Here is a 23,890-nt window from a genome sequence, read left to right on the forward strand (position 1 = left end):
TGTGCAGGGGCTGCCCAGGGATAACCCCACCCCCCACCACAGCCTTGTGGCCGGGCCCCAGAGGAAGCTAGCAGGGCTGGAGGGTTGCTGGGATGAGGTGTTTACAACTCATTGAGGAGTCTTTCCCATGACCCTGCTTCTGTGATGGTCTGGCTCCTGAAATGTCAATTCCTCTGTACCTTGGACAGAAGCCACACATGTTGTACCTTCTGCAGGGTCGGGGGCCTCCCATGACGTTTGCCATTTCCCCCCAGAAACCACAGGGCACAAGTTGGGCTGGGAGAACCTTTTATTTGGCCACATACAGCAGGGGCAGGATCAGCACTGTTGTCCTTCCAGCAGGGGGGCGGGGATGGAATGGGGGTGGTGGTAGGTTTGAACTGGGAATGGCAGTTCGAAGGGTGGGGTGGGGGCTTGGAATGCTCTGGCCGTGGAGGGGTGGTCCCTGAAAACCCCCCACCCCACACATCCTGTGCTCATATATCCTAGCTCTCAGAATCAGAGCCCAATCTTGACCCCACTTACCCTGGGTTACTATGCACAGGATTCCGGGGGTCTTTGAGAGAACCCCACCCCATCTGGCTCTAGGGCTTCACTGACGGTGAGGACACTTCAGACCTGGCATGGACCCCATCCCACCTGAGGCCTGCCCATCTCAGACCAGGCCTGAACCTCTGGGCCAAAGCCACCTCTCTGAACAGGTGGGCAGAGTGAGAGCTTGGGAGCAGCAGAGAATGGGACAGAGGTCAGGCCAGCAGAATCCTCCTTTCACCCCCCCATGTGTCTGAGCTACTTAGTCTCCTCCCAGCATCTGTACTATCCAGGGCAGCCACAGGCTTGCCAGATGTCTTCATGACTGTCCCTGCTCTGAGGACCCTCAAAAAAGCCAGGGAAAAAGGGCACAGGAGGGGAAGGTAGAAACACACATCTAGGTTGCCATCTGAGCTTGGAGACCCACCCTCAGAGCCTGAAGAAAGAGCTTTGGAGAATACCCTGTACCTCTCTAACCTCAGGGGCCCGCCCCATCTCTTAAAGGCGCCCACGCAGGCCTCCCCTGCCATCACTCAGGTTGAGTCCTCAGGCAGTGAGCTGGCTGCCCACAGCAGGTGAGGGCTGCATGAACCGAGAGGCGCCACAGGTGATGGGGTGGGGGGGCAAGGATGAACTAGGAGGTCTGGGGGAGCCTGGTCCACCTCCCCTTCCCAAGCCCAGCCTTTGTCTGATAGTTTACCAGTCAGGGTTCTGCCGATGGGGGTTTGGGGGTGTCAGGGCAGCGGGGGGCCCGATGGTGATGCTGCTGTTGGTGACCCTCGGGCCGTACCAGCCGGCCCAGTAGTGAGTATCCACGCCGCCGTGCTGAAACCAGATGTAGCGGACGCCGGGTGGGTAGTTGGAGAACGTGTGGGAGACCTGGGAGGGGGCAGGCAGAGGGAGGGAGAGAGGTCAGGGGAGCTGACCATAAGGGGCTGATATCTTAGAGCTGGACCAGGAGTCAGCAGAATTAAGTTCTAGTTCTAAGTATGTGATTTGGGCAGACCGCCTCCACCTCCTCTCTCTATGCCTCAGTTTCCTCATCTGTAAAATGGAGTAAAATCCTGGAGGGTCCACTCCACAGGTTTATCTAAGTGCAGCTCAGAGGAACTGAAGGGAACTTCTCAAGCTGCCAAAGGATGTCCGATACAGTCATCACTGGGCACGTGTGGCTATTTAAGTTAAAATTAATTAAAATTAGATGAAATTAAAAATTCGGTGCCTCAGTCACACTAGGCATTGGCTCGTACTAAGTGTTCAATAGTCATACGTGGCTATATAGGCTACCAGACTGGACAGTGCAGACAGACCATTTCTATCACTGTGGAAAGTTCTGTTGAACAGTACTGGTCTAGATCAGGAGTTGGCAAACTATGGCCTAGGGGCCCACTGCCTATTTTTGTAAATAAAGTTGTAGAGGAACACAGCCATGTCCACTTGCTAAAGCTGCTTTCACAACATAACCACAGAGGTGAAGAAGAGCTGAGTAGTTGTGACGGAGACAGTACAGCCTGCAAAGCCTGAAATGTTTGTAGCTAGCCTTTTAAGAAAACGTTTGCTGACTCCTGGTCTAGATAATGGTAATAATCAATATTAGTAATTAATAATAGTGAACCTTTTTTAACACGGCTTTACCAGCATCATTTCTCTGATGTCTTTCAGAGCTCAGAGCAGCTGAGAAGCAGCAGAGGTGGGATCTGAACCCAGCCCTGTCTGGCTGCAGTCTCAGCCTTAGCCAGTGTGCCTCCTGCTCCCTTCCCAACCCCATATACCTCCCTCCACTTGGCATCGCTCTTCTGCTGGATTGTTGCTGGGTCTGGCTGGAAGGTCCCCAGCGGTGCATGTGCTGACGACAGGAGCTGAACGCACAGCTGGTACTTGGACCCGCAGTCTGGCCTGGCTGCAAACCTGCAGGCAGAGAGGGAAAGCCCATTAGGGCCTTGGAGATGGGGGGCAGGGTGGGGGTGGGGCGCCTGATTGGCAGTGCCCCCCCCCAGACCCTCGCCCCAGGCACTCACCAGTCTTTGACCTTGATGTCCGGCCGTGTGGTGTCCATCAGCTCCTCCCAATACCCTTCGGCCTTGAGGTCCACCACCTGGGACTTGAGGCAGGTGCTGGGGGTGGGCGGAGGGTGGGAGGGGCTGGGGCTCACCATTAGGGCACTGGGAGGCTAGGACTGCCCTCCCAGAACAGGAGAGACCCCAGGGTGCAGTGACTTGGGAGACCCCCAACCCCAAGACCCCCTGAGCTTGTATCTTACTAATAAGAAGTCACGAAGTATTTCTTGACCTGGTCATTGGGGAATTCCTTCCTCTGGTCTCCAGAGAGATCCTCCACCTTCCACTCATCACCTCCATTCACATCCAGGCTCCAGAACTCAAACCCCTCTGGCAGGAAAGCAGAGTTCATATTAAAATGAAGCCCCTCAGAAGTCACCCTCTCCCAGGAACCCTTCCTCCCACTCTTCTCCCTAGATCTTGGCAGTTGCCCTCAAGCCTCGTGCTGTGGCACACTACAGATCAATAGTGCCCACATTTTATTAGGTGCTTTCTATGTGCCTGGCACACAGTTAAGTGACTTCTACGGGGAATCCTGAGACATGTGATGATATGAACTACTAGACCCCGTTTGTAATAGAGAATGCTGATGCTGGCTAGATCTGGGACTAGTCCTAGCACTACCAATGCTGTGTGACCTTAGGCAAGTTGCTTTCCCTCTCTGAGCCTTGGTTTTGTCCTCTGAAAACGGGTCAAGAACAGGGACTGCTAAATTTTTTTCTGTAAAGGGCCAAAATATTTTAGGTTTTGTGGGCTACATAATGTCTCTATCACAGTCTTTTTTTTAAAATAATGCTTTAAAACTGTAAAAACTATTCTTAGCTCCTGGGCCAGATGTGGCTCATGGACCATAGTGTGCCAACTGCTGGTCAAGAACATGGTTCATGGGGAGCCAAGTGAGACAGGCATCAGAAAGCTCTGGACAGCCTGGAGTTGTTTTATCATCATTTTGCTCCAGAATTTGACCACATAATAGAGAATTAGGTTCCCATCCCATCCCAGTGTCTAGCTGATGAATGATAACATAGCAAGGGAAAAGGGGGGCTGTGGATGACTGTAGAAGTCTTGATTTACTTGTGATATGATGGAAAGAAGACTGGATCTCTCATTCATCCATAAGCAAAACTTCCTTTGACTTCTGGGACAATCCTAAGCGGCCTAGTCCTGGAGCTGGGAACGAGGCCAACAAAATATGGCTGACTTCCTGGTCTTGTGTCCGAGGCATAATTAGTCCTAACTGGCAAACATTCCCTCTCCTAGGAAAGGTCACTGGGGAAATAATCTTAAGAGTGCAAACCGAGGCCATTCTTGGCCTCGGTTTGCTCATCTGAAAAATGGATGCACTACCAGTGGATGCACTACCTTTTAGGATTATTGTGAGAGGATTAAAGGAGTTAAACCAGGGGAGTGAGGGGGTTGTTGAGGGAGCAGGAGTTCCAACTCAGGGGCTCCCAGGGTCCTGTCCTCCCTTCCCCTCCTCCCACACCCCCGAGTCTCCACTCCTACTGTCCTCCCCCACCTTCAGGTGACTATGGCATCAGAAGCAGAAAAACCATTCCAGCGGTTTGCTATTTTCGGAGAGTCATCAAGCAGTGGCACTGAAATGAACAAGAACTTCTCCAAGCTGTGCAAAGACTGTGGCATCATGGATGGCAAGACAGTTACCTCCACTGACGTGGACATCATGTTCAGCAAAATCAAGGCCCAAAATGCCTGAGCCATCAGATTTCAACAGTTCCAGGAGGCAGTGAAGGAAAGGAGCCAGAAGCTGTTCAAGGGGAAGAACCCAGATGAAGCCCTGGAGAACATTTATGAACACGTGGAGGGCAAGGGTCCAGCTACCAGTGGTCTTACTAAAGCAACAGCCATGGGCAGGGTGAGCCGCTGACAGACACCAGCAAGTACACAGGCACCCACAAGGAGTGCTTTGACGAGAGTGGCAAGGACAAAGGCATCGCAGAACAGGAAGAGGTGACTGACAACTCAGGCTCTGTGAGTGGTTACAAGGGTGCTGGCCCCTATGATAAAAAGGACAACTAGGCAGTAGCCCCATCTTAAGCAGCCCTTGACCCTACATCTTTAATATCATGGAGCCTGGGGAACAATAAATATCTGTGTGTACAACAACAGAACAACAGAAACCATCCAAGCTGCCTGGCTCATAGTAAGTGCTTAATAAGTGTTAGCTGGCCTCTTGACAGTGTGTGTGTTGAGGGCATGCCAGACCCACTCTGTACTTCACCTTCAGCACATGGGTTGTGCAGGAGGTTCCTGTGGAGGCTTCGCAGGAAGTAGAAGATCTTCCAGTCGGCCACAGGCTGGTCCCAGTCCTCGGTGATGAAGCCTTCCCGCAGACATTTGCGCTTCCAGAGGGTCACGAGGTCGATGAGGTCTCGCCAGAGGCTGCAGACTAGGCGGCAGCGCAGCAGCAGTTGGCGGGCGGGCACATGCGTGAACAGCTCCAGCAGGATGTTCTCAGGCAGCTCGTTGATGTTCTCCACCGCCATCGCTCCTGGCTTCTGGACACTCTCCTGTGATTATTGAAAAGCTAGACTACAGACCTAGTCCTCTCCCCAGGACCTGGTATTTGCCGCTCCCCATGGTGGTGGAAGTTCCCATCCCAGGTCTGCCATTTACTGTCTCAGGAAAGTTACTGTGCCTTTCTGAGCCTCAGTTTCCTTCTCTATGAAATGGGGTCAGGAACAGTAGTTACCTCCTGGGGAGGGTTAAAGGGGCCTGTGACACAGCAGAAGCTCAGTAAAAGGTGAGCTATAATTTTATTTTATTTTTTTACTGGCACCTCACAGCAACATCTAACAGAGGCTAAGGAGGCGCAGGGAGGTGGCAGGATCGGTCCAAGGTCACACAGACAGGGGCCGAACGGAGGAGGAGCCCGAGTCTTCTCTGATTCTAGAGTCAGCTTTTATCAACAGGCCAGACAGTCTTAAGGGTGGAAATAACAATGCGCACCCCCTCAGAGTACTCCAGCCTGTACGGTGCCTTCTCCATTCTCTCCCCCATCCTCATAAAGGAGGAAGGGGGATGTGGGGCTGGGATAATTATTGTCTCCGATGGAGGTCCAAAAGGCTCAAGCGACTTTCTCAAGACTAGAGGAAATGACCTGCCTAGCTAGGACTGGAGAAGGGGTGGGCGATAGGGAAAGGCCTTTCTTATACCCCACCGCCATCCCAGTGGCTGGGCTCCAGCCCCAAGTTCCCCTGTGCGTCTTCGGCCTCCCATCCTGCGTTGACTTTAAAATGTCCCCCAAAGTCGGGTCTCGGAACGCTGCGCATCCAGGGCGACCCCAGCCCAGGTTTCCGCCCGGGCCTCCGCAGGAGACCCTACCGCTCAGCCCCCGCGGCCTGGGACTTGTCTGCGCCGAGCCTCCCTCCACGCACTGCGGCGGGGCTGGAGCCGCCGAGTCCGCCCACCAGACCCCCACCCGCCCGCGGCCCCGTCGCGGCGCTTCGGGCGCCTACTCCGGCCGGTCACCTGAGCTCAGCCGCCGCTGCGTGATCCTGCTTGGCCTCCGGAGCAGAGCGCGCCTCCGCCAGCGATCACGGATGGATGAGGCCCCGCCCCGGCCCGCCAGGCCCCGCCCCGGCCCCGCCTCCTCGCCCCTCCCCGCTGCGCGTCCGGCGAGCGGCGCCTGGGACGCGCCCCCCGCCGCAAAGTAGGAAAATTACCCGGGGGGGGGGGCGGAGGTTGGTGCCGGGAGGAGCTTCTGTCCCCCGCACCTGGGCCGCGCTCCACACATCCTCTGCATGACCCACACTTCCCTGCCCCCTCGCCTCCTCCTCCCAGCAGCCACTCCACGAGAGAGCTGGGAGACGCCTCAAATTGGACCACCCCCCCATTAAAAAAAAAAAAGAATTCTTGACCTTTCCAGGCCTCCTGGGTCCGCCGCGGAACCTGCAGCCTCAGGCCTCCGGCCCACTGCTTCGGACTGCGGGGCGTCCCGGCGCGGGGCCAAAGGCGGGGCGGGGGCGGAGGCCCGGGCCTTTAAGAGGCGCGGCGGGCCGGACCAGACCCAGACGCGGGCAGCACCTGGACTCTTCGCTGTCTCGGGACTTGGGCAGCCCCACAGCGCTCCGGCTCCTCCTCCTCTTCCTCTCGCGACCGCCCTCCGCAGCGATGGACGGAGACGGTGACCCAGGTAGCCGCAGCCGCCCGGCCCCCTGACCCCCTCGCTCAGCCCGGGAGGGGAGACCGGGGCAGGCGGGCGAGTGCTACACAGAGGGGGCATCAGAGAATCCTCACCCCAGACCCAGCGCCACAAACTTTCACCCAAGCAAAGCCCTTGAGACAGTCTCAAAAGAGCATAGTTCTCTGTTTGGTATCTTGGTCAGGCGGAAGGCCTCGAGAGGTGACAGGCAGGGAGGGAGGACCCCTGGGTCCCATTTACCCAGGAAATAGCTTAGGAGTAATCCCATGCTCCTGCCTCCCAGCTTCCTGAGGGTCTATCGGGCTGGGTCTGGGACGCATCTGTGGTAGAGGAAGCTTGCAAGTCTTTTTCTTCCATCAACTTCTATTTGCTAGCTCTGGTGGGTGAGCTGCCTGAGTCCCCATGGATTTCTTGGGGTTATGGGACTCTCCCCATGCCATCCCAGCCTTCATCCTGGGCTCCTTGGTCTGGAGGGGCCGCCTTCATCTGGTTGGCCGGGTGCCCAGTGGGGACAAGGCCAGCAGTGAGGTAGAGTTAGGGCGCCAGCTTTCACTGATGCTCAGAGCCCTCTGAGACTGCCCAGTCATCTTGTCTGGCACCAGAGATCCCCCTCCCCATCCCTCCAGCCGGCCAGGCCTATAGGGGTTGCCTGCTGAGTCAGGGTGTGAACAACCTGTCTGCAGATTCCTCAGCTGGCCCATCTGAGAGTGGGCATTGCTTGGGGGAGGTAATGGGAAACAGATTGATGCATGCTCAGGTAGCCAAGTCCCCCTCCCAGCCTTGAAAATCCCACTTCTTCAGCTCCCACTCCCAATCCATGACCCCCTGGCCACACCATTTATATGGCCTCAGAATGGACCCCTGCTTTTTCCCAGGGCCTAGCTAGTCCCTGGACTCCAGGGCCCAATCCAGGTGAGTGAGTCAGCCTTGGAGGCAGCTTCCAGGGGCCAGATAACTTTCCGACAGCAACAATGTGGGGAGTTGTGTGTGCTTGGTCAGGGGTGGGGGGGGCCTGTAATCAGATCTAGGGCCTCAAGTGCCAGGCCTGGGGCCAGGAGAGGGGACTGGGCGAGGTGCACCTTTCGGGGGAGCATCAGGTGTCCACCAGGGCCAGGGCAGGGGGAGGGGTGGAGAGGTGAGGACACTGGGCACTGCTCCCCAGAGAGCTGTGGGCAGCAGGATGGGCAGGTGATGTGGCTTCAGGTACTGGCATTTTCCTCTCTGCCTTTCCACTGTTCTGCAGTGTGACTCAAGAGAAGCCCCGAAACCTCTCTGGGCCTTACATTTCTCTTGGCCAAAAGGGAGGAGGGAAAGCCCTACATCATAAAGATGTGGCAAAAGAAAAAGAAAGCTAATAATGAAGGGAACGTGCTGGGCTGAATAATAAGTTTCACTAAATAAGATCTACTGAGGATTCACTGTGCTCTCTGGGCTCTGAAGAGGGAAACCCTGATTTAGCTCTCAAAGGTCTTACTGTGTGGGGAGGGGGAGCAAATGTTTCATGAGAGGAGGTAAAGGGCTAGCAAGCTGGGTCCTGGCAATACCCAGACCTGGGTCCGGGCCCTGCCCGTTCCCACCACCATCTTTGCTTTCCAAGGTCTAGCCCTTAGCAACCCCCCATCCGAAGTCTGAGAGTTGTGGCCTCCCCCATCACCCAGAGTGGCCTTGTCTCCTCCCCACTGTCTCTCCGTCCTCCAGAGACACTGGGCACTTGGTATCTGCTTACTCAAGGCTTCGCTGGCCTAGCTGAGGCCGACTGAGATCCAGAAGACCGTCCAGCTGGCAGCTCCAGACATCTGTCCACCTCCTTACAATTTAGAATGCCCTTGCCCCCTCCTCTGGGGATTTGACCTCAGCACTATCTGAATGGCCTGGCAGTAGGATTACCCCCATTTTATAGATGAGGAAACTGAGGGCCAGGGATAGGCAGAGGAGTGAAGAAACCTTCCTTTCCCAAGCACTTATTACATCCTCTCTGACACAGGGTCTCTTTTAACGAGCCCCTCTCCCCCATCCCCAAGTCATACACCCCTGTTCTCTTTCCCTTCCCCAGGCCTCAGACCCGCATGTCCCCTGCCCTAATCCTGACAGTGTGACCTCTGGCGAGTCACATCATATCTCTGAGCCTGAGCATTTTCATCTGCAGAATCAAATTCATAACAGTACCTCCTAATTCAATGAATTATTTTATTGAGGTGTGGTGGGGCCAGCTGCCTAGGTTCACATCCAGGCTCCATCCACTCATGGGTCGTGTGATTCGGGGCCATTTCACCTCTCCATGACTCAGTTTTGTCATCAGTGAAATAGGGAGAGCAATCGGAGCAACTTTGAAAAGATGCTGCGACTGGAAAGAGTGAATAAAATTAAAATGCTCAGAACAGTGCCCACACTTGCTAAGTGCCCAGTAAACATTAGCTGCTGACAGAGTGCCAGGCAGGGTGCCAGATACGAGGCACTAGGGATGAAGCAATGAGTTTCCCAGGCCAGGTTCCTGCCCTCATGCCCTCAGTCTAGTCCCTGAGAAAGGTGGTTATAAATAATCACATCTTAGGACAAAATCTAGGAAGGACCAGAAGTTGGGCTGTGGGAGGATAACGGGGAAGTCCGGGAGGGCTTCCATGAGCAAGTGACAGGAGCAGGGATATCAGAAGGTGGTGAAGGATTAAAGAAGTTCGTATGTGAAAGGCAGCCCTGTTAATATTATCAGTTGTCTGCTCAGGGATGGGGTGTACTGGCCTTGCAGGGGAAACCGAGGTCTCTGAGCACCGCTCTTTGGATTTGGGGCTGGTCTGTGACCCTGGTTCCCTTGGGTCTCCTCCACTGGGCACCATCTCTGGTCACAGAATCTCTGGCCCCAGCTGCGGAGTGTCCGAGGGTGGGTGGGGGGCGGATACCAAAGACACATAGCGGTTCTAGGACTTGTAGGGGGACAGTCTGGGGGGAGTCACAGTCCCCCTCCCGCCCACCTGCCCGCAGAGAGCGTGGGCCAGCCGGAGGAGGCGAGCCCGGAGGAACAGCAGGAGGAGGCGTGCGCGGAGGAGGCGAGCGCCGGGGAGGAGCGGCCGGAGGAGGAGGAGGAGGAGGCAACGTCGTACCTGGACGAGCTGCCCGAGCCGCTGTTGCTGCGCGTGCTGGCTGAGCTGCCGGCCGCAGAGCTCGTCCAGGCCTGTCGCCTGGTGTGTATGCGCTGGAAGGAGCTGGTAGACGGCGCCCCCCTGTGGCTACTTAAGTGCCAGCAGGAGGGGCTGGTGCCCGAGGGCGGCGCAGAGGACGAGCGCGACCACTGGCAGCAGTTCTACTTTTTGAGCAAGAGGCGGCGAAACCTGCTGCGCAACCCGTGCGGGGAAGGTGAGGGACAGGCCCTATTACCCCATGGCTGGGGGGCTCAGCTTCCTCTCCTGGAAAATGGGCCATGACAATGCTAACTTGCTTTGAGGGTTAAATGAGATACAGCGCTTGGCATGATGCCAAGCACAGAGTAGCCCCAATAAACACTGTATTATTATCTCCCGGTCTGCCTGCTCCCTGGGGGGTCTCTTTCCCAGGTCCTGCCACTCCCTATGAGCCGGGGCAAGACAGGCCCTGTAGAGGACTCTCCCAGGACTACTGGGGTCACAGACAGCGCTGCCGCACCCTCAGCAGGGACTGGGTGATCACGGGGTGTCTGCCTTGTTCCTACAGAGGATTTGGAGGGCTGGTGTGACGTGGAGCACGGTGGGGACGGCTGGAGGGTGGAAGAGCTGCCTGGAGACTGTGGGGTGGAATTCATCCACGATGAGAGCGTAAAAAAGTTCTTCGCCTCCTCCTTTGAGTAAGCAGAGGGGATCGAGGGGGGGAAGGAGGGAAAGGGGGCCTGCACTGCTTCCTAACTCCAATTCCCCCAGGTGGTGTCGTAAAGCGCAGGTTATTGACCTGCAGGCAGAGGGCTACTGGGAGGAGCTGCTGGACACCACTCAGCCGGCCATCGTGGTGAAGGACTGGTGAGCGCCCCCGGGGGGGCGGGGGGGCCACTGGATGGGAGGGGGGAAGGGGGGAACTAAAGCTACTACTCTGCTTCAGGGGCTGCTGCCTCCCAACTCTAGTGGTTGTGGCCAGGTGGAAGTGAAATCCACCTCCCTTCCTGAGTTTAAATGCTGGCAAAAAAATTTTTTTGTTTGTTTTAATCCGTCTGCAATCCAAACAAAACGTGTCTTTGTGGGCTGGCTTTGGCCCCAAGGTTGGGTCTGGCCCACCTGGGTTTTAGCCCTTGGGTTTGGACCTAAGGTAACACACTTTCTCTCTCTGGCCTCAGTTTTCTTATCTGTAAAATGGGGACACTGGCAGTAGGGCTGGAAGAGTTATCTTTTGTGGAAGGCCAGGCCCATGGTACCTGCTCAGCCAAGCTGAGGCCTGTCCCTCTTCCCTGTCCCCTGCCCTCCCTCTTCCCTGCTTTCTCTCCCTCCCTGGGGCAGGTACTCGGGCCGTAGCGACGCAGGCTGCCTGTACGAGCTCACGGTGAAGCTGCTGTCCGAACACGAGGATGTGCTGGCCGAATTCAACAGCGGGCAGGTGGCAGTGCCGCAAGACAGCGGCGACGGTGGCTGGATCGAGGTGAGCACGGAGGAGCTGGGGGTAGGGGGCGGCATGGCTGGTGCGATGGCGGAGCTATGGAAACCCCGCCCCATGGGCGGGGCAGCCAAGAAGGACCGAGAGGTGTGGAGGGACCCAGGACTGAGAAATCTAGTGGGGCTAGCTAGAGGCGGGTCAATGCCTAAGGTGGGGTGGCTGGGAGAGGATTTTGGGCCCCGAGCCTGACCCTTCCCTTCACCCCGCAGATCTCCCACACTTTCACCGACTACGGGCCCGGCGTTCGCTTCGTCCGCTTCGAGCACAGTGGACAGGACTCGGTGTACTGGAAGGGCTGGTTCGGGGCCCGGGTGACCAACAGCAGCGTGTGGGTGGAGCCCTGACTGACCACGCCTCCAGCTTCCCCCAGCTGCCCTAGAGCGGCAGAGGCCTGGGGTAGATTGGCCTTAGTCTGTAGCATCCACACTTTCCCCACCCCACGCACTCCTCTCCCGCCCCTTACTCCAAGCCCAGTCCCCACACAGGTAGAGAAGGGTTTTGTTGGCATATATTTGCATCTGAAAAATAAGATGGGTGAGGGCTTGGGCTTGGGCTGGGCCTATCACTGAATCCCCCACACCTAGCACAGTGCCTGCCACAAAGTGGGTGTTCAATAAATATTATTTGTCCAAGGAAGAAATGAATGAACAAACGGATGAATGAACACCCCCTCCCTCTGCATCCTTCTCTGTCTCCTGAGGGCCCTTGGCCTAGCCTGGAAAAATACTTGGCGGGGCTCCAGCTGCTCTGGTTTCCAGGGCCCATTGGGCCAGTGTGCAACCGGCCAGGCCTGGGCTGACTGGACAAAGGCTGGGATTGTGAGACCAAGGAGCGGGGAGCTGGGCCTGGCGCCTGACTGACACCCAAGCTGTCCAGAGGCCAGAACAGGGTGTGTGTGGGAGGGCCGCCCTCCAGGCCTCTCTTGATCCCCCTCCCTGTTCCTTTCTGAGGCACTGGGGGGTGATGGCAACACCTCATCTAGGGCCTAGGGATGGATGCCTGTGACCTGGAATCGGGGATGGATGGGACGTGGGGGTGTGGGAGCACGGAATGGGTCAGCTTGGTCCCCCTCTTCAGTTCATGCCCACTTCATGCTGTTCTTTCTGGCCTGGTGTTGAATTGGACAGGAGTCATTTGCATCCGGTCTCATTGGTCATTTTCCAAGCCCTGCCCAGAGTCTGGCCCCTGGCACTGGTTTGAGGGGAGGAGAGGAGGGAAGAGTATAGTGCCAGGCACTCGCTTTCTGGCCTCCCTAGCAGGTGTCAAACCCAGCACCTCCCCAGGACCCTCAGCTGCTGGTCCTGGGTGGTGGAGGGTCTTGAAACATCTCTCCTCTCTGATACAGTGACCAATAAAATCTCCATGCCCCTCCCGCTTTCCTTTGATTCTGAGTCCTAATGCCACCTGCTGGTCAGGTGAGATTGCAAGGTTTAATCTGAGGTCCACCTGCACTGGTTGATTGGTTCATTCATTCACTCATTCATTCACTCATGATTCCTGAAGCCCTCATCCTAGGGCGGGTCCTGTGTAGGGCCCTGAAATGATAGGACCCTGTCCCAGTAAGGGTCAGTGGCCTAGCCACATTGAGGACAGGGCTCTGTGGGAAGGGATATAGCCACTGTCCTGAGGGGCCTCCAGTCTAATGGTGGAGGCATAGCCCCTGCTCTAGGGACAGCCTCAGTGTGACAGGAAGGCAAAGCCCTTGATCTCAGAGAATGCCCAGTCTGAAGGTGGAGGCAGAGCCCTTGCTCCTTGGGCAGTTCTTTCTAGGGGATTCCACAGTCTGGTGGGGAGGGCACTGTCCACACCCACCTGAGTCCCAATCAGACAAGTGAAGTGATGCTTTGCCCTGAGGGCCCAGTTTGATGAGGAGTCATGAAAGAAGAAGATCCCCCCTGTGAGTTCCCATGTTTAAGTAAAGGAGTAATAGGCAAGGTGAAGCTTGGCGTGGGGGGCTAGGATGGACATGTGGGAGCCAGTTGGGGATGAGTTGAGAGGACCAGAGGCCTTTGGGGCTATGAGAGGAGGCCTGACAGAGAGATGCAGTGGGCGTGAGAGGCAGGGAGTCTGGGTCCGGGTGCCTGTGAGGACTGGATGTCAGGGCAGGAATTTGGGGGGCATGGAAGGTGCTGCAGTTGGGGGGAGCTCCCCTCATGAGGCATTCAGGAAAGAGGCCCATGAGGGCTCTGGGGCTTTGGGCTGGAGACATGGAGTTGAAATGTATGTGGCCAGTAGCCAAAGCCACGGGGACCACTGGTGAGGGCTGGGAACAAGTGGAAGTGAAGCAGGAGAGGACCCAGGGAAACCTCGGTCTCTGGGGCCACGATGGGGAAACAGCATCCAGAGAGGTGGGGGTGGGGTGGGTAAGACGGTGCAAGCCCAGCAAGGCTACCTGCCTCCTCTCAGTGGAAAGAGCCAGAAGAAGCCCAGAGGCCATTTTCTCCGACCTGAGGCAGCTGTGGTCTCTCTCTCTCCCCAGGGCACGGGGCTGCAGAGGAGACTTGGGGATCTAATAATGGGGTGGTCCAGATCCAATGTCCCCAAGTGACTCTCACTGGGGGAACATTGGATACACTGATGGTATTTGGCTCAGGAAGACTCAACAGCTGCTCCTGAGTCGTCCTCAAAGAGCTGACGCTGCAGGGGGAGGCGGGCAGGCAAGTCTCACTGTGCACAGGGCACGTCCTGTCACACTGTCTCTGTAACCCAGTTGGAGGGGGAAAGGGGGAGAGTATTGTGCCCCTTCTTCACATGAGGAAACTGAGGATGGGAGACTTTCCTGGAAATAACTGGGGAAGTGCAAGTTTCAATCCGGGTGCATCTGGCTCCAAGTACTCCTAATCCCTTAGCTATAATATATTGTCTCTTCTCTAGAGGGCAGAGCTGGGCCCCCAGAATGCACAGTTACAGGACTGCAGGTACCAACTTCCTCCAAGGGAAAACCTACACACTGTCCAGCAGGGGGCGCCTGAGGCTCCTCTCTGGACAGTGGGGAGTGTCTAAGCCAGAGATGCAGATGGTTAGGCCCTTAGCTCAATGCAGCCGAACATCGCTAAGGAGGGCGACGATTGCATGTCCCCTAAGATCCTTTCTAATCAATAGATATTAATTGAGCACCTACTATCTGCCAGGCAGGGATAAATAGACAAGGACCCTCCTGGAATATACAATCTAGATGGAGAAACGTATAAACACAAGCAGCTAAATAAAATAAGATAATAACCAACATGGTATAGCACTTAATATGCATGCCAGATGCTGCTCAATGAGTTTTACACATATTGATTCACCATAATAACTATGAAATGGGAACTATTATCACTTCCATTTTTACAGATGAGAAAACTGAAGCATAGAGACATTAAGAAACTTGCCTGAGGCTGCACCGCTACAAAGTGGTGGAACTGGAATTCTACTTAGCCGCTTAGGCACTTGGCCCCTAGAATATAGTAAACAAAGTAGAGAGTGAGGGTGGGAGTGCTATTTTGGTCAAGGTGATCAGGGAGTACCTCTCTGAGAAAGTGACATATGAGTGATGATGAGGAACTGGCCATGCAGACATCTGGGTAAAAACATTGCAGGAGCAGTAAGTGCAAAGGCCCTGAGGTTGAATGAACTTACTTACAGATGAGAAGGCAGCCAGCACGGCTGGAGCTCAGTGAGCAAGTGGGGAAGTGGTTTGACATGAGGTAGGATATGTAGGCAGGCAAACCTGAGTTTCCTGAGCGCCGAATGTGTGTTCAGTCTTATAAAGTGTAAGTGCTATCGGAAGCAGCTATGACATCGGTGTCCTTTAAGGATACGCTTTGCTGTCTAGCAGAAGCTGGGAACGGGGGTTAGGCACCAGCAGCTGACAGTCTATTTGATGAAATCAAATTTCCAAGAGTCACAGAATGAACAATGAGAATGCCAGCGACACTGGTGACAACAACAGACATTTGCGGCGGCCTTATGGGTGCCAATTCACGTGCTAAGCACACAGGCTCATTTAATCTTCTCAACAGCCCTCTCTGGTAGATACAGATATTGTTATTTTACAGATGAAAGAGCTAAGACTCAGAGAGGCTGGGTAAGTTGTCAGGGCCATACAAGGAGTAAGTAGTTGAGGCTGGATTTCCAGCTCATGTCCCAGCCACTTCGTGGTATAGGACCCTGGTACAGGATCAAAGATGGGCCACGCCAGGGGGCAGAGCAGGCGCAGCAGCCAGGGGCTCTGAGGCGAGGAGGAAGAGTGAAATGAAGATGAGAAGGACTGTGGGGTTCTGGGCTTCTATGCATATCATTGCCCCGGGAGAAAAAGGGCGTGTTCAGTGTTTCTGGGCCATCTTGGTTAAAGGGTCAGGGAGGTAAGATGAATTTCCTTTTATATTTCTTGGTGGATCCCTTCGCCATTTTGCAATGGGAAAAAGTCCCCCTTCCCTTTCTGATTCATTTTCTTTGTAAATCTGAGTTTTTGTACACATGGTATGTTTTAGTTGTGGACCTCGAGGGAGGAGGGAAGGAAGGACCAGTTCCTCAATGCACCACTAGGTGGCAGCATTGTTAAGGGAGTATCCAAAATAGGCTGGTCCGGCCCAGTTCTCTGCACAGGAAGGGGCCTCAGGTGGAATTTGAACCCAAAGCCTGAGTTCTCTTCATTGCTTGGGGCTGAGTCTGGGGCTGCAGGAGCTGGGCCTCCTGCCTCACTTTGGTGCTAATTTTATAACGGAGTCTCCTGAGAAACATTTAGGAGGCTGGATCATCTGAGGCTTAAGTCCTGCAAGACTAGGAAGGGCTGGTGGTCTCCAGAAATCCAGCCCCAAATAAGTCTGGGGCCTAGAACCCAAAGTCTGTCTCTACCTCGGCAGAGCCCCGGGGGCTGCAGTGAACACAGAACACTCAGGCAGATCCAATCCCGATCTCCTGGTGAGTAATGACTTTGCTATTTTTCCCCCCATAAATTAAACCTAATCTTGTGTTGACTCTGCTGAACAAGGAGAATAATGAGGAAGATTAAGATGAGATGGTATTCATTCTCCTCCAACAAAAGCCAATTAATTGTCAGCAGGATTAACGTCTTGAGCCTAAGCGCTGCAGACAGGGCAGGCAGGGTTGGGGGCATCTCTAGTGCTTCCGCTGGGGTTTGTTGGTGATACAGCAGGAAAGATTTCAGTTAGATGTAAGGAAGAACTGCCTAGATGAGGGAGGGGGCTGGAGTCAAGGCAGGGAATGTGAATCGCGTGGAATCACCCACCCAGGCGATGTTTGTGAGACACGAAGGGAAGCTCCGTGGGATTTCCTGACTCCTGCATGGACCAGGCATTTGCTCTCTGAGGCCTCAGACCACTGACCAACTCCATCCCAGGCCACCTGGCACCCTCCCCTGCCTTTCCTCCCCCAGGGGATGTGTCTGTGACCTGTGTCAGCCTCACGGGCTCAGTGGTCACCTGTGATAAACAAACCTGCGTGCAGGGGTTTCCAGCCTCTTTCCCAGCCTGTTTTCCCTCTTCCCTTCCTCTCCCGGGAATCAGGGAGGCCACACATCCAGGGTTAAGAGCATGGATTTCGAGATACAAACACATGGGCTTCACCTGGCTTTGTTGTTCATCCCATCTGCAAAATGGGACCTGCAGCCCCATGCCCCAACCTGCTTTGCTGCTCTGCGGAGCTAAAGTGCCCAAGGTTCCAGACACAGCTCCCCACGTCTACCAGGCTCTCTGCACAAGATGGGGCGGTAAACAGCTGGGCCCACTGCTACACGGCTAGGGCTGAAAGGCGGGAGGGGACTGACATTTGTTGATCTCATTCCCCATCTACATTATCTCATCGACTGCCCACTGTCAGCCCCTGGGGAGGCTTCGTTTTGCCACCCCAGTTTATGGAAGAGGAAGCCGAGGCTCTGAGAGGAGGGTCTCATGGTTGAGGTCACAGAGCTGTAACCTGCAGAGCCAGCTGGGCAGGGGCCTGGCTCCGAGGGTGTCTCACAGCTTGTGCGTCTCCCTAACTCCACGTTGCTTCACGCACATGAAAGGCACTCAATAGGACTTGCTGAATGAATGAAACACTTGTCAAGTGTTATTTCTGGTCCAGTAAGTCCCTGTTTCAGACTCTCCCACATCTTGGTAACTCCCAGAAGTAAATGGATTGTGTGTGATTTGCAAAATCCTTTCGGTAATTCGTGGCAACTCACCCATCCTACCTCTACTGTTAAGAAAAATTCACCCTTCCATCCAGATCTCAGCGCTTGCTTCATTTACTTGGATTGATAAGGTTTTGTTATTTTCTGAGCGTGGCAAAAGTATCCCCCATAGTCCACATTTTATCGTCCATGGTATTTCACACCTACTGTGTGCTCGCTGCGTGTGAGGTGTGTTCAAAGTGCTACTCGCGCGTGGTTTTATTTCATTCTCCCAGCACACCTGTGTACTATTACCATTCCCATTTGAGAGGCTGTGATAAAAGTGAGGCTCAGAAGAGTGCGGTTTCGTCCAAGGCCACACAGCTAGGACTTTGCAACGCTGTAGTCCACCTGAGGTCTGTCTCACGCCAGAGCTGGAGTTCTCCCTGCATGATGTGACTTTCATGGAGATGCCAGCCCTTCAGGGGGTGGGGTTGGTGGAGGGCATGGGCCTCAGGGTTCAGCTGGAGCCAATAGGATTTCTGTTGTCGCATAAACCATACATTTAAACTCAGCCTCACAGGTAGACCTGTGGTTCATAGGTGAAAGCACTTAGCATTCAAGCATTTATTGAGCACCTTCTGTGTGCCAGGCACCTTGTTATGCTCCAAGGATACAGCAGTGAGTCAATGTGGTCCTTGTCCTTTGGAAGTTTACAGACTAAAGGGGGACACAGCTCTGGATTCCCAGTCTGACCCTCCCTCTCTGTGTGACCTTGGCCAAGTCCCTGACCCAGGTGGTGCCTCAGTTTCCTTATCTGTAAAATGGGGCTGATCATAGGTCTTCCCTCATAGGGTTGTTAGGAAGAGCGAATGAATGAATATTTGCAAAGTACTTAGATCAGGCCCTGCACGTAGAAAGCGCTATATATGAGATAGTTAAATAAATAAAATGAACAAGCTCGGCAACTACAGTCCCATAGTAAAAGGGCTGTGAGGGGGAAGCCCCTGTATTTTTGGGAGCCAAAAGGAGGGGCATCTAACCTGGACCTTAATCAGGGAAAGCTTCCTGAAGGAGGCAGTGAATAGACACTTGACCTGAGGAGTAGTTGGTAGGAAGGTAAATTACTACCCTAGCCCAGGAAGCGTCCTTAGCTTCCTGTCTGTCCGTGGGAGCTGTGGTCCTATCCGGTCTTTTCCTGAGCTCATTGTCATAATTTATCAATATGCTAAGCACCACAGGGCATCTGAGTTTGAATAGAAATCTCTGTCCTCAAAGATCCATGCTTGAGGGGGATGGCGGAGAGGGTCCCGAATCTTCCCCAGGACAGCAGAAGAAGACCCCAGATGGGTGGGCAGGTGCGGGGACGGCCCCAGGGGTGGAGGGTACAGCGAGACCCTCAAAGCCTGCATAAAACTGTCTGAAAAATAGCTCTGAAAAAACTGCCTCTGAAAAAACCCAAAAGAAAAAAAAAAAAAAGGAAAGGGAGAAGCAGGCAGGGAAATGATTTTCTCGGCCGGCCTTCTCGGGGAATTAAATCTTGTTTTTTGTCACCACCGAGTGGAATAATCCAATATATTAAAGCAGAAGCCCCCCTCCTATTTATTGATATGACTTTGGCCTAACAGTCTCGGCGCTGCATTTGGAATCAGATGGTCCTGGGGAGGGAGGGAAGGGAGACGTCAGCCCCTGGATCAATTACTCTCCTCTCCGACACTGGGAAAATGAATTATTCTCTGAAAAGCAGGCCCCTCATCCGATGAATTCTGCACTGCAGAGCTGCAGAGTTATACCAAATTGAATTTGGTTTTTGAGAGACATTTAAAACCAGGTGGAGTGTGTGTGTTGGTGGGGGTGTCTGACAGCTACTGAGGCCTCTGTTTCCCACTGGGGAAGCCCCCTGCTCACAGCTCTGGGCTGGGGGGCAAGAGGCAGCCATTCCTGGGGGAGCACCGGCACTCTGCAGGGGTAAGACATTTTGTTTCCAGCCTGAGGCTCAGAGAGGTGAGGTGGCTTGTCTGAGGCTACACAGTGACATGGTAATCAGGGTTACCTTTTTGTCCCTTGTCTTCTGAGTCCTGCTGAAGATGGCCTCAGAGTACCCCCCATCCCCCAGGGATCCTCAGGTGGAATAAGTTGGGGTTGGGAACTTTTCACTCTGGAGCACTGGTTCTGCCCATCCATAGCTGTGTGACTTGGGGCGAGTAGCTCAACTTCTCTGGGCCTTGGTTTCCTCATCTGAAAAATGGGGTTTACTAAAATCCTTGTACTGGTTGTCACTCTGTCAGCTACAAATGACAGAGGTGCAATTCAAAGTGGTTTAATTCAAAAGCAGATTTGGGGCTCACGTAACAGAAAAGCCCGGTAGATCTCTTTCAAGTATAGCTAGATCTAGAGGCTTGTTTTTCTCTTGTGTCTCTCAGCTCTACGTGGCTTCAGCTCAGGCAGACTCGCTCCAGAAGGGGACAGGCACTGCCAGATCTGTCTTTCCAACATTAAATCAGTGGGTTCCCATGCCCACCTCTGAGCCAGCTACCACGGTGAGAGGGATGGCAGGTATCCCGAGGAGTCACCCAGTGGGAACCAGAGGCTGAGAGAAGGGGCCACGTGCTGTGGGGCGTGAAGGAGGGGCACTTGGTGCTGGGACAAAAACCTAACACAGAGTCTCCCTCCTTGCAGGCCTTGGGCAGGGATGTGTGGTGTTTGGCACAGGCCTTAGCACAGGGCAAGCTCTTAGCCAAGCACAGCCCTGCGGCCCTTCCAGTGTTCATGGAAGGGGATGCAATGTCCTCTGGGCAGGATACCAAGGGCTCTGCCCGGACTTCCTCTGCTTCCCTCATGGTCTCCCACTCCGTTTGCTGCTCCAGCCCATCCCCAGGCCAGGTCCCAGGCTTCAGCCTCCTGCCTGGCCAGAGGGCCTCAGGGAGGGGGCGTTTTTACCCCACACAGCCTGGGAGCTGCCCAGGCTGCACTTTCACTAATGATGTGGGGAGATGAGGAAAGAACTGCCCTGGATTTGAGCAGGTTTTCGGGGCTAATGAGCTAGGGCCCAGGGAGTCGCTGGGAAGGGGGTCGCTTCTGGCCCAGGCTGGGGTTCTGTTGGGGCTGGAGGCCTGGCCAGGGACAGAGGTGTGGGGGCCTGGGGAGGGGCGCTGGGGGCTCTGTGCCCCTGAGTTGCGAGGAGCTCACCCTACAGTAGCACTGACTGCTCGCTTCTCAGTTGGCCCTGGCCAAGACAATTTTGCCATGCTTGATTCTCTCTAGCCTGTATGATGGAAATACTGGGTATCGCTTGTTTTCCCCCCAAATATAAAGTCATGTTATAATATTGCATTTGCCTTTGTGTATCACAACCCCGATCTGGGAGATTCTGATCCACTCTACTCTAGTTTCTGACCCACCTGCCCCTGGGATCAAGGAAGGGGCAGAGGAGGGGATAGAGAAGACGAGTGTCCTGTTTTGTACCCACCACGGAGTGGAGCACCACTGGCATGGTCTGTGCTAGGGGTTTCCCTCCAGCCCCTGTCCCCCACCTTTCCAGTTACAGATGAGGAAACTGAGGCCATGTTGGGGGAGGGAATGAACGTGCCTCCTTGAAAGTCAGCCTTCTGAACCTGGGTCCTGCCTCCTTGGTTGTGGGCTCAGGTGTGAGGAGGGAGGTCAGCATTCCCACCCTTGTTTCCTTTGGGTGGAGAGGAAGGGCTTGGAGGAGAACTCAGGCTGGGGAGGGGAGTGCCAGCATCAAGAAGACTCTGGAGCCAGGGAGGAAATCAGGTAGGAAGTGGGTAGAGCTGGCTTCTAAGGGGTCCTCAGGTGTCTGACCCCTGCCCACCAGGGACACAGGACCTCAAGAGCCAGAGGAAGAGGTGCTGACACACACAGAGCAATGGACAATGGACTTGGAGTCTGATTCTGAGAGGTGGCAGAGCACTGAGGCCTGGGTGCAGACTGACACAGCCATTCCTTCCTGGCTGTGTGACTCTGAATAAGGCTCCAGACCTTTCTGAGCTTCATTTTATTCATGTGTCAAATAAGGAGAAAGATTGCACCTACCTTGCTGGGCGGCCCTGAGAATGAAATCGGATGCTGTCTGTGTAAAGCACTCAGTGGAGCCCCGGCACCACTGACGCTCAAGAGAAATGTTAGATTTTATTAATATTTACCCGTAAGACATAGCGGCTATTCCAGGCCTCTGGAGAGGGGCCAGGGCAAGAGGCCCTGTGAAGGACAGGGAGGGGGGGCATCTAGGGCTTCCTCCTCTGGTCCATGGAGGTTTGGAAAGGGGCAGCACGGCCAAGCACTGACCGTGCTTTGTCTGTCCCCAGATCCAGGACCTTGTGCGAAAGAAAACCTTGTCTCTTGGACTCCCCGTTACCATCTCTTGGATATCTGGGGGCTATCCAGAGAGAGGGAGTCATTTTCACCTTGGGCAAGGGCAGCTGAGGAAGGTAGAGGGGGCATATCAGAGGTGTGAGAAGGAGGGTGGGGGTGGAGGGGAGGGAGAGGGGCATGGCAGAGCTGGGGTGCTTTGTGGGGATAACCTCCCCATCTTTCCTGGACTTCTCTGAGCCCTTGCTGAGTGTGGAAGTTTCTTTTCAAAGTGTGGACTGGGATCCTTCCTTTTCTGGCTTTCTTAGCGGTTCCTCGCTTTATTTCCTCTGTCTCCCTCCCCCACTGCCCTGTGTCTCAGCCCCTTGCCCTGACCAGCCCCTGCCTCTGTGCCTCTCCATCATGCCTCTCCCAGTCCCCCCTCAGCCTGTTCATTCCCCAAGAGGGGAGCCATGTAGGGGATGGAAGCATCTTTAGTGCTTATGGACCTGAGGAGGGGTTGGAGGTAGATGGTGCAGAGTGGAGACTGGGTCAGAGGGAATTCAGAGGTGCTCTGCCTCCAGGAAGCCTTTCCATGATTCCCTCTGTCTTTTCTGTACCCCCCTCCCCCACACACACACCTCATAGCCAGCAGCCTGGAGCAGTGGGCATGGTTGGAAAAAGTGCAGCTAGGACCTGGATTCAAATTTGATTTTTACCACTAGCAAACTGGGTGGCCTTGGGCAAGTTATTTACTTCTCTGTATCTCAATAAAGTTGTTTTTTGTTCTTAAATGGCCGTAATAATGCCTACCCAATAGGGTTAAGTTTATTCTACATAAAGCATTGGGCACACATTAGCTGCCCCAAAAGCTGTGGCTTGGGGAACAGAGGTTAAAGACTCGGATTAGAACTATTGGAAAGGACAGCAAGAGGGTGAAGGGAGATGAGTTACCTAGGAAGATGGCGCTTCAGCCTTACCTGAGATCAGGTGTACCCAGTCTTGAAAGTGTGTAGGTGGAGGGGTATCCGGGTGTGGGTACACACACCCACCTGCCTCCTTGGTCTGGCCAGAATCCCTGTAGCTTCAGTTTTAGGCCCCTATATTTTTGCCTTGAGAGGGCATTGGCACTGCCTGTCTTCTGCCAACTCCTCTTCCCTCCCGAGTAAAGTGGCCTCGGCATAAGGACAAGGAGAATGGGACTTTCCAAGTCCAGAGCTCAAGTTCCTGTGCTGCTGCCTTCTCCCAGGGTAGCCTTGGGCAAGTTGCTCAACTTCTCTGAACCTCAGCTTCCTTCCCTGTGAAATGGGATCATAGTACTTACCACACGGAAGTGCTGCCAGAGCCAATGAGGCAAGTGGTTGAGAAAGTGTTCTGTGACTGTATGTGTTCTGCAGAGGTTCTGCCAGAGCCAACAGTTTTCTCTCTTATGAAACCCTCCTTTGGGGATCTAGCAATGCCTCAAACACTCAGCCAGATTCTGGGCTGCAGCCTCATGTCGCCCTCCACCCTGCCCCCATTGCTCATGTCTTTGGAAAGACACTCACCCAGTCTGCTGGTCTTAGGGTAGACTGGAGCTCTAGACCTACCCTGACACTCTGGGTGGATTTCTGGTTTTGTCTGGGCTTTTGTTAGCTGGACTATAAAGTGGGGGTGACAACCTCTGCTTTCTTCTTCTCTCAGCCCTAATTCCGTCCGATCAGAACTTGGTCTGACGGTGAGGACCAGGAACTCCATGCAAATACACCCTAACTGATTACTTGTACTTCTCCAAAGCCAGCCTCTTCTGAAATAGTGGAACCAGCTAACACTGTGGCCAGAGAAGGCAGCCCGTCTATACCCCGTCCAGAACCTAAACGGAGAGCGGGGATCAACTTGGAACAACAAAAACCTCAGGCACAACCTGCCAGAGCCTTGCAGGTGGACTTTTGCTTGGCTGGAGCTGGGGATTTACTGTGTCAATAGGGGCTGGGGGTCAGGGACTAGTCATGCTGTCTTTGGGTGCCCCTGCCCCACACCCGGGATTTAGTCATTTTGAAATATGGGAAGGCAGAACCTTCAGGGGAAATTTGGGTTTTTGTCACTCAGGGCATCTGCAGTGGCTGCCTTGGGTGGGATAAGATTCTC

General features: G+C 54.4%; 2 protein-coding genes and 1 pseudogene across 7 annotated transcripts; 2 read left to right on the forward strand and 1 right to left on the reverse strand.

Annotated features, from left to right (window-relative positions):
- Positions 1-271: 271 nt before the first annotated feature.
- On the reverse strand, positions 272-6,608 carry FBXO44 (F-box protein 44). Of its 6 annotated transcripts, none has more exons than XM_019756335.2 (6): positions 6,470-6,608; positions 4,831-5,119; positions 2,792-2,918; positions 2,550-2,645; positions 2,304-2,439; positions 272-1,410 (listed from the first exon to the last, which is right to left on the reverse strand). In XM_019756335.2, the coding sequence occupies exons 2-6, from the start codon at positions 5,093-5,095 to the stop codon at positions 1,228-1,230; spliced, it is 807 nt and encodes a 268-aa protein (XP_019611894.1). In that variant the 5' UTR covers positions 5,096-5,119; positions 6,470-6,608; the 3' UTR covers positions 272-1,227. The 6 variants fall into 6 exon arrangements, with proteins under 6 accessions (XP_019611894.1, XP_074190151.1, XP_074190149.1 ...); XM_074334050.1 differs by lacking the exon at positions 6,470-6,608 and adding an exon at positions 6,081-6,206 and having other exon boundaries at positions 2,821-2,918; XM_074334048.1 differs by lacking the exon at positions 6,470-6,608 and adding an exon at positions 6,081-6,206.
- Positions 4,120-4,628, forward strand: LOC109460691 (tubulin polymerization-promoting protein family member 2; annotated as a pseudogene).
- Positions 6,118-12,730, forward strand: FBXO2 (F-box protein 2). The gene is made up of 7 exons (XM_074334047.1): positions 6,118-6,261; positions 6,478-6,744; positions 9,730-10,101; positions 10,435-10,564; positions 10,638-10,733; positions 11,205-11,343; positions 11,568-12,730. Exons 1-7 carry the CDS (start codon positions 6,156-6,158, stop codon positions 11,700-11,702), a joined length of 1,245 nt encoding a protein of 414 aa, XP_074190148.1. The 5' UTR covers positions 6,118-6,155; the 3' UTR covers positions 11,703-12,730.
- The last annotated feature ends 11,160 nt before the right edge of the window (positions 12,731-23,890 follow it).

The sequence above is a fragment of the Rhinolophus sinicus genome, linkage group LG06 (genome assembly GCF_036562045.2).
Source record: "Rhinolophus sinicus isolate RSC01 linkage group LG06, ASM3656204v1, whole genome shotgun sequence".
NCBI lineage: Eukaryota > Metazoa > Chordata > Mammalia > Chiroptera > Rhinolophidae > Rhinolophus > Rhinolophus sinicus.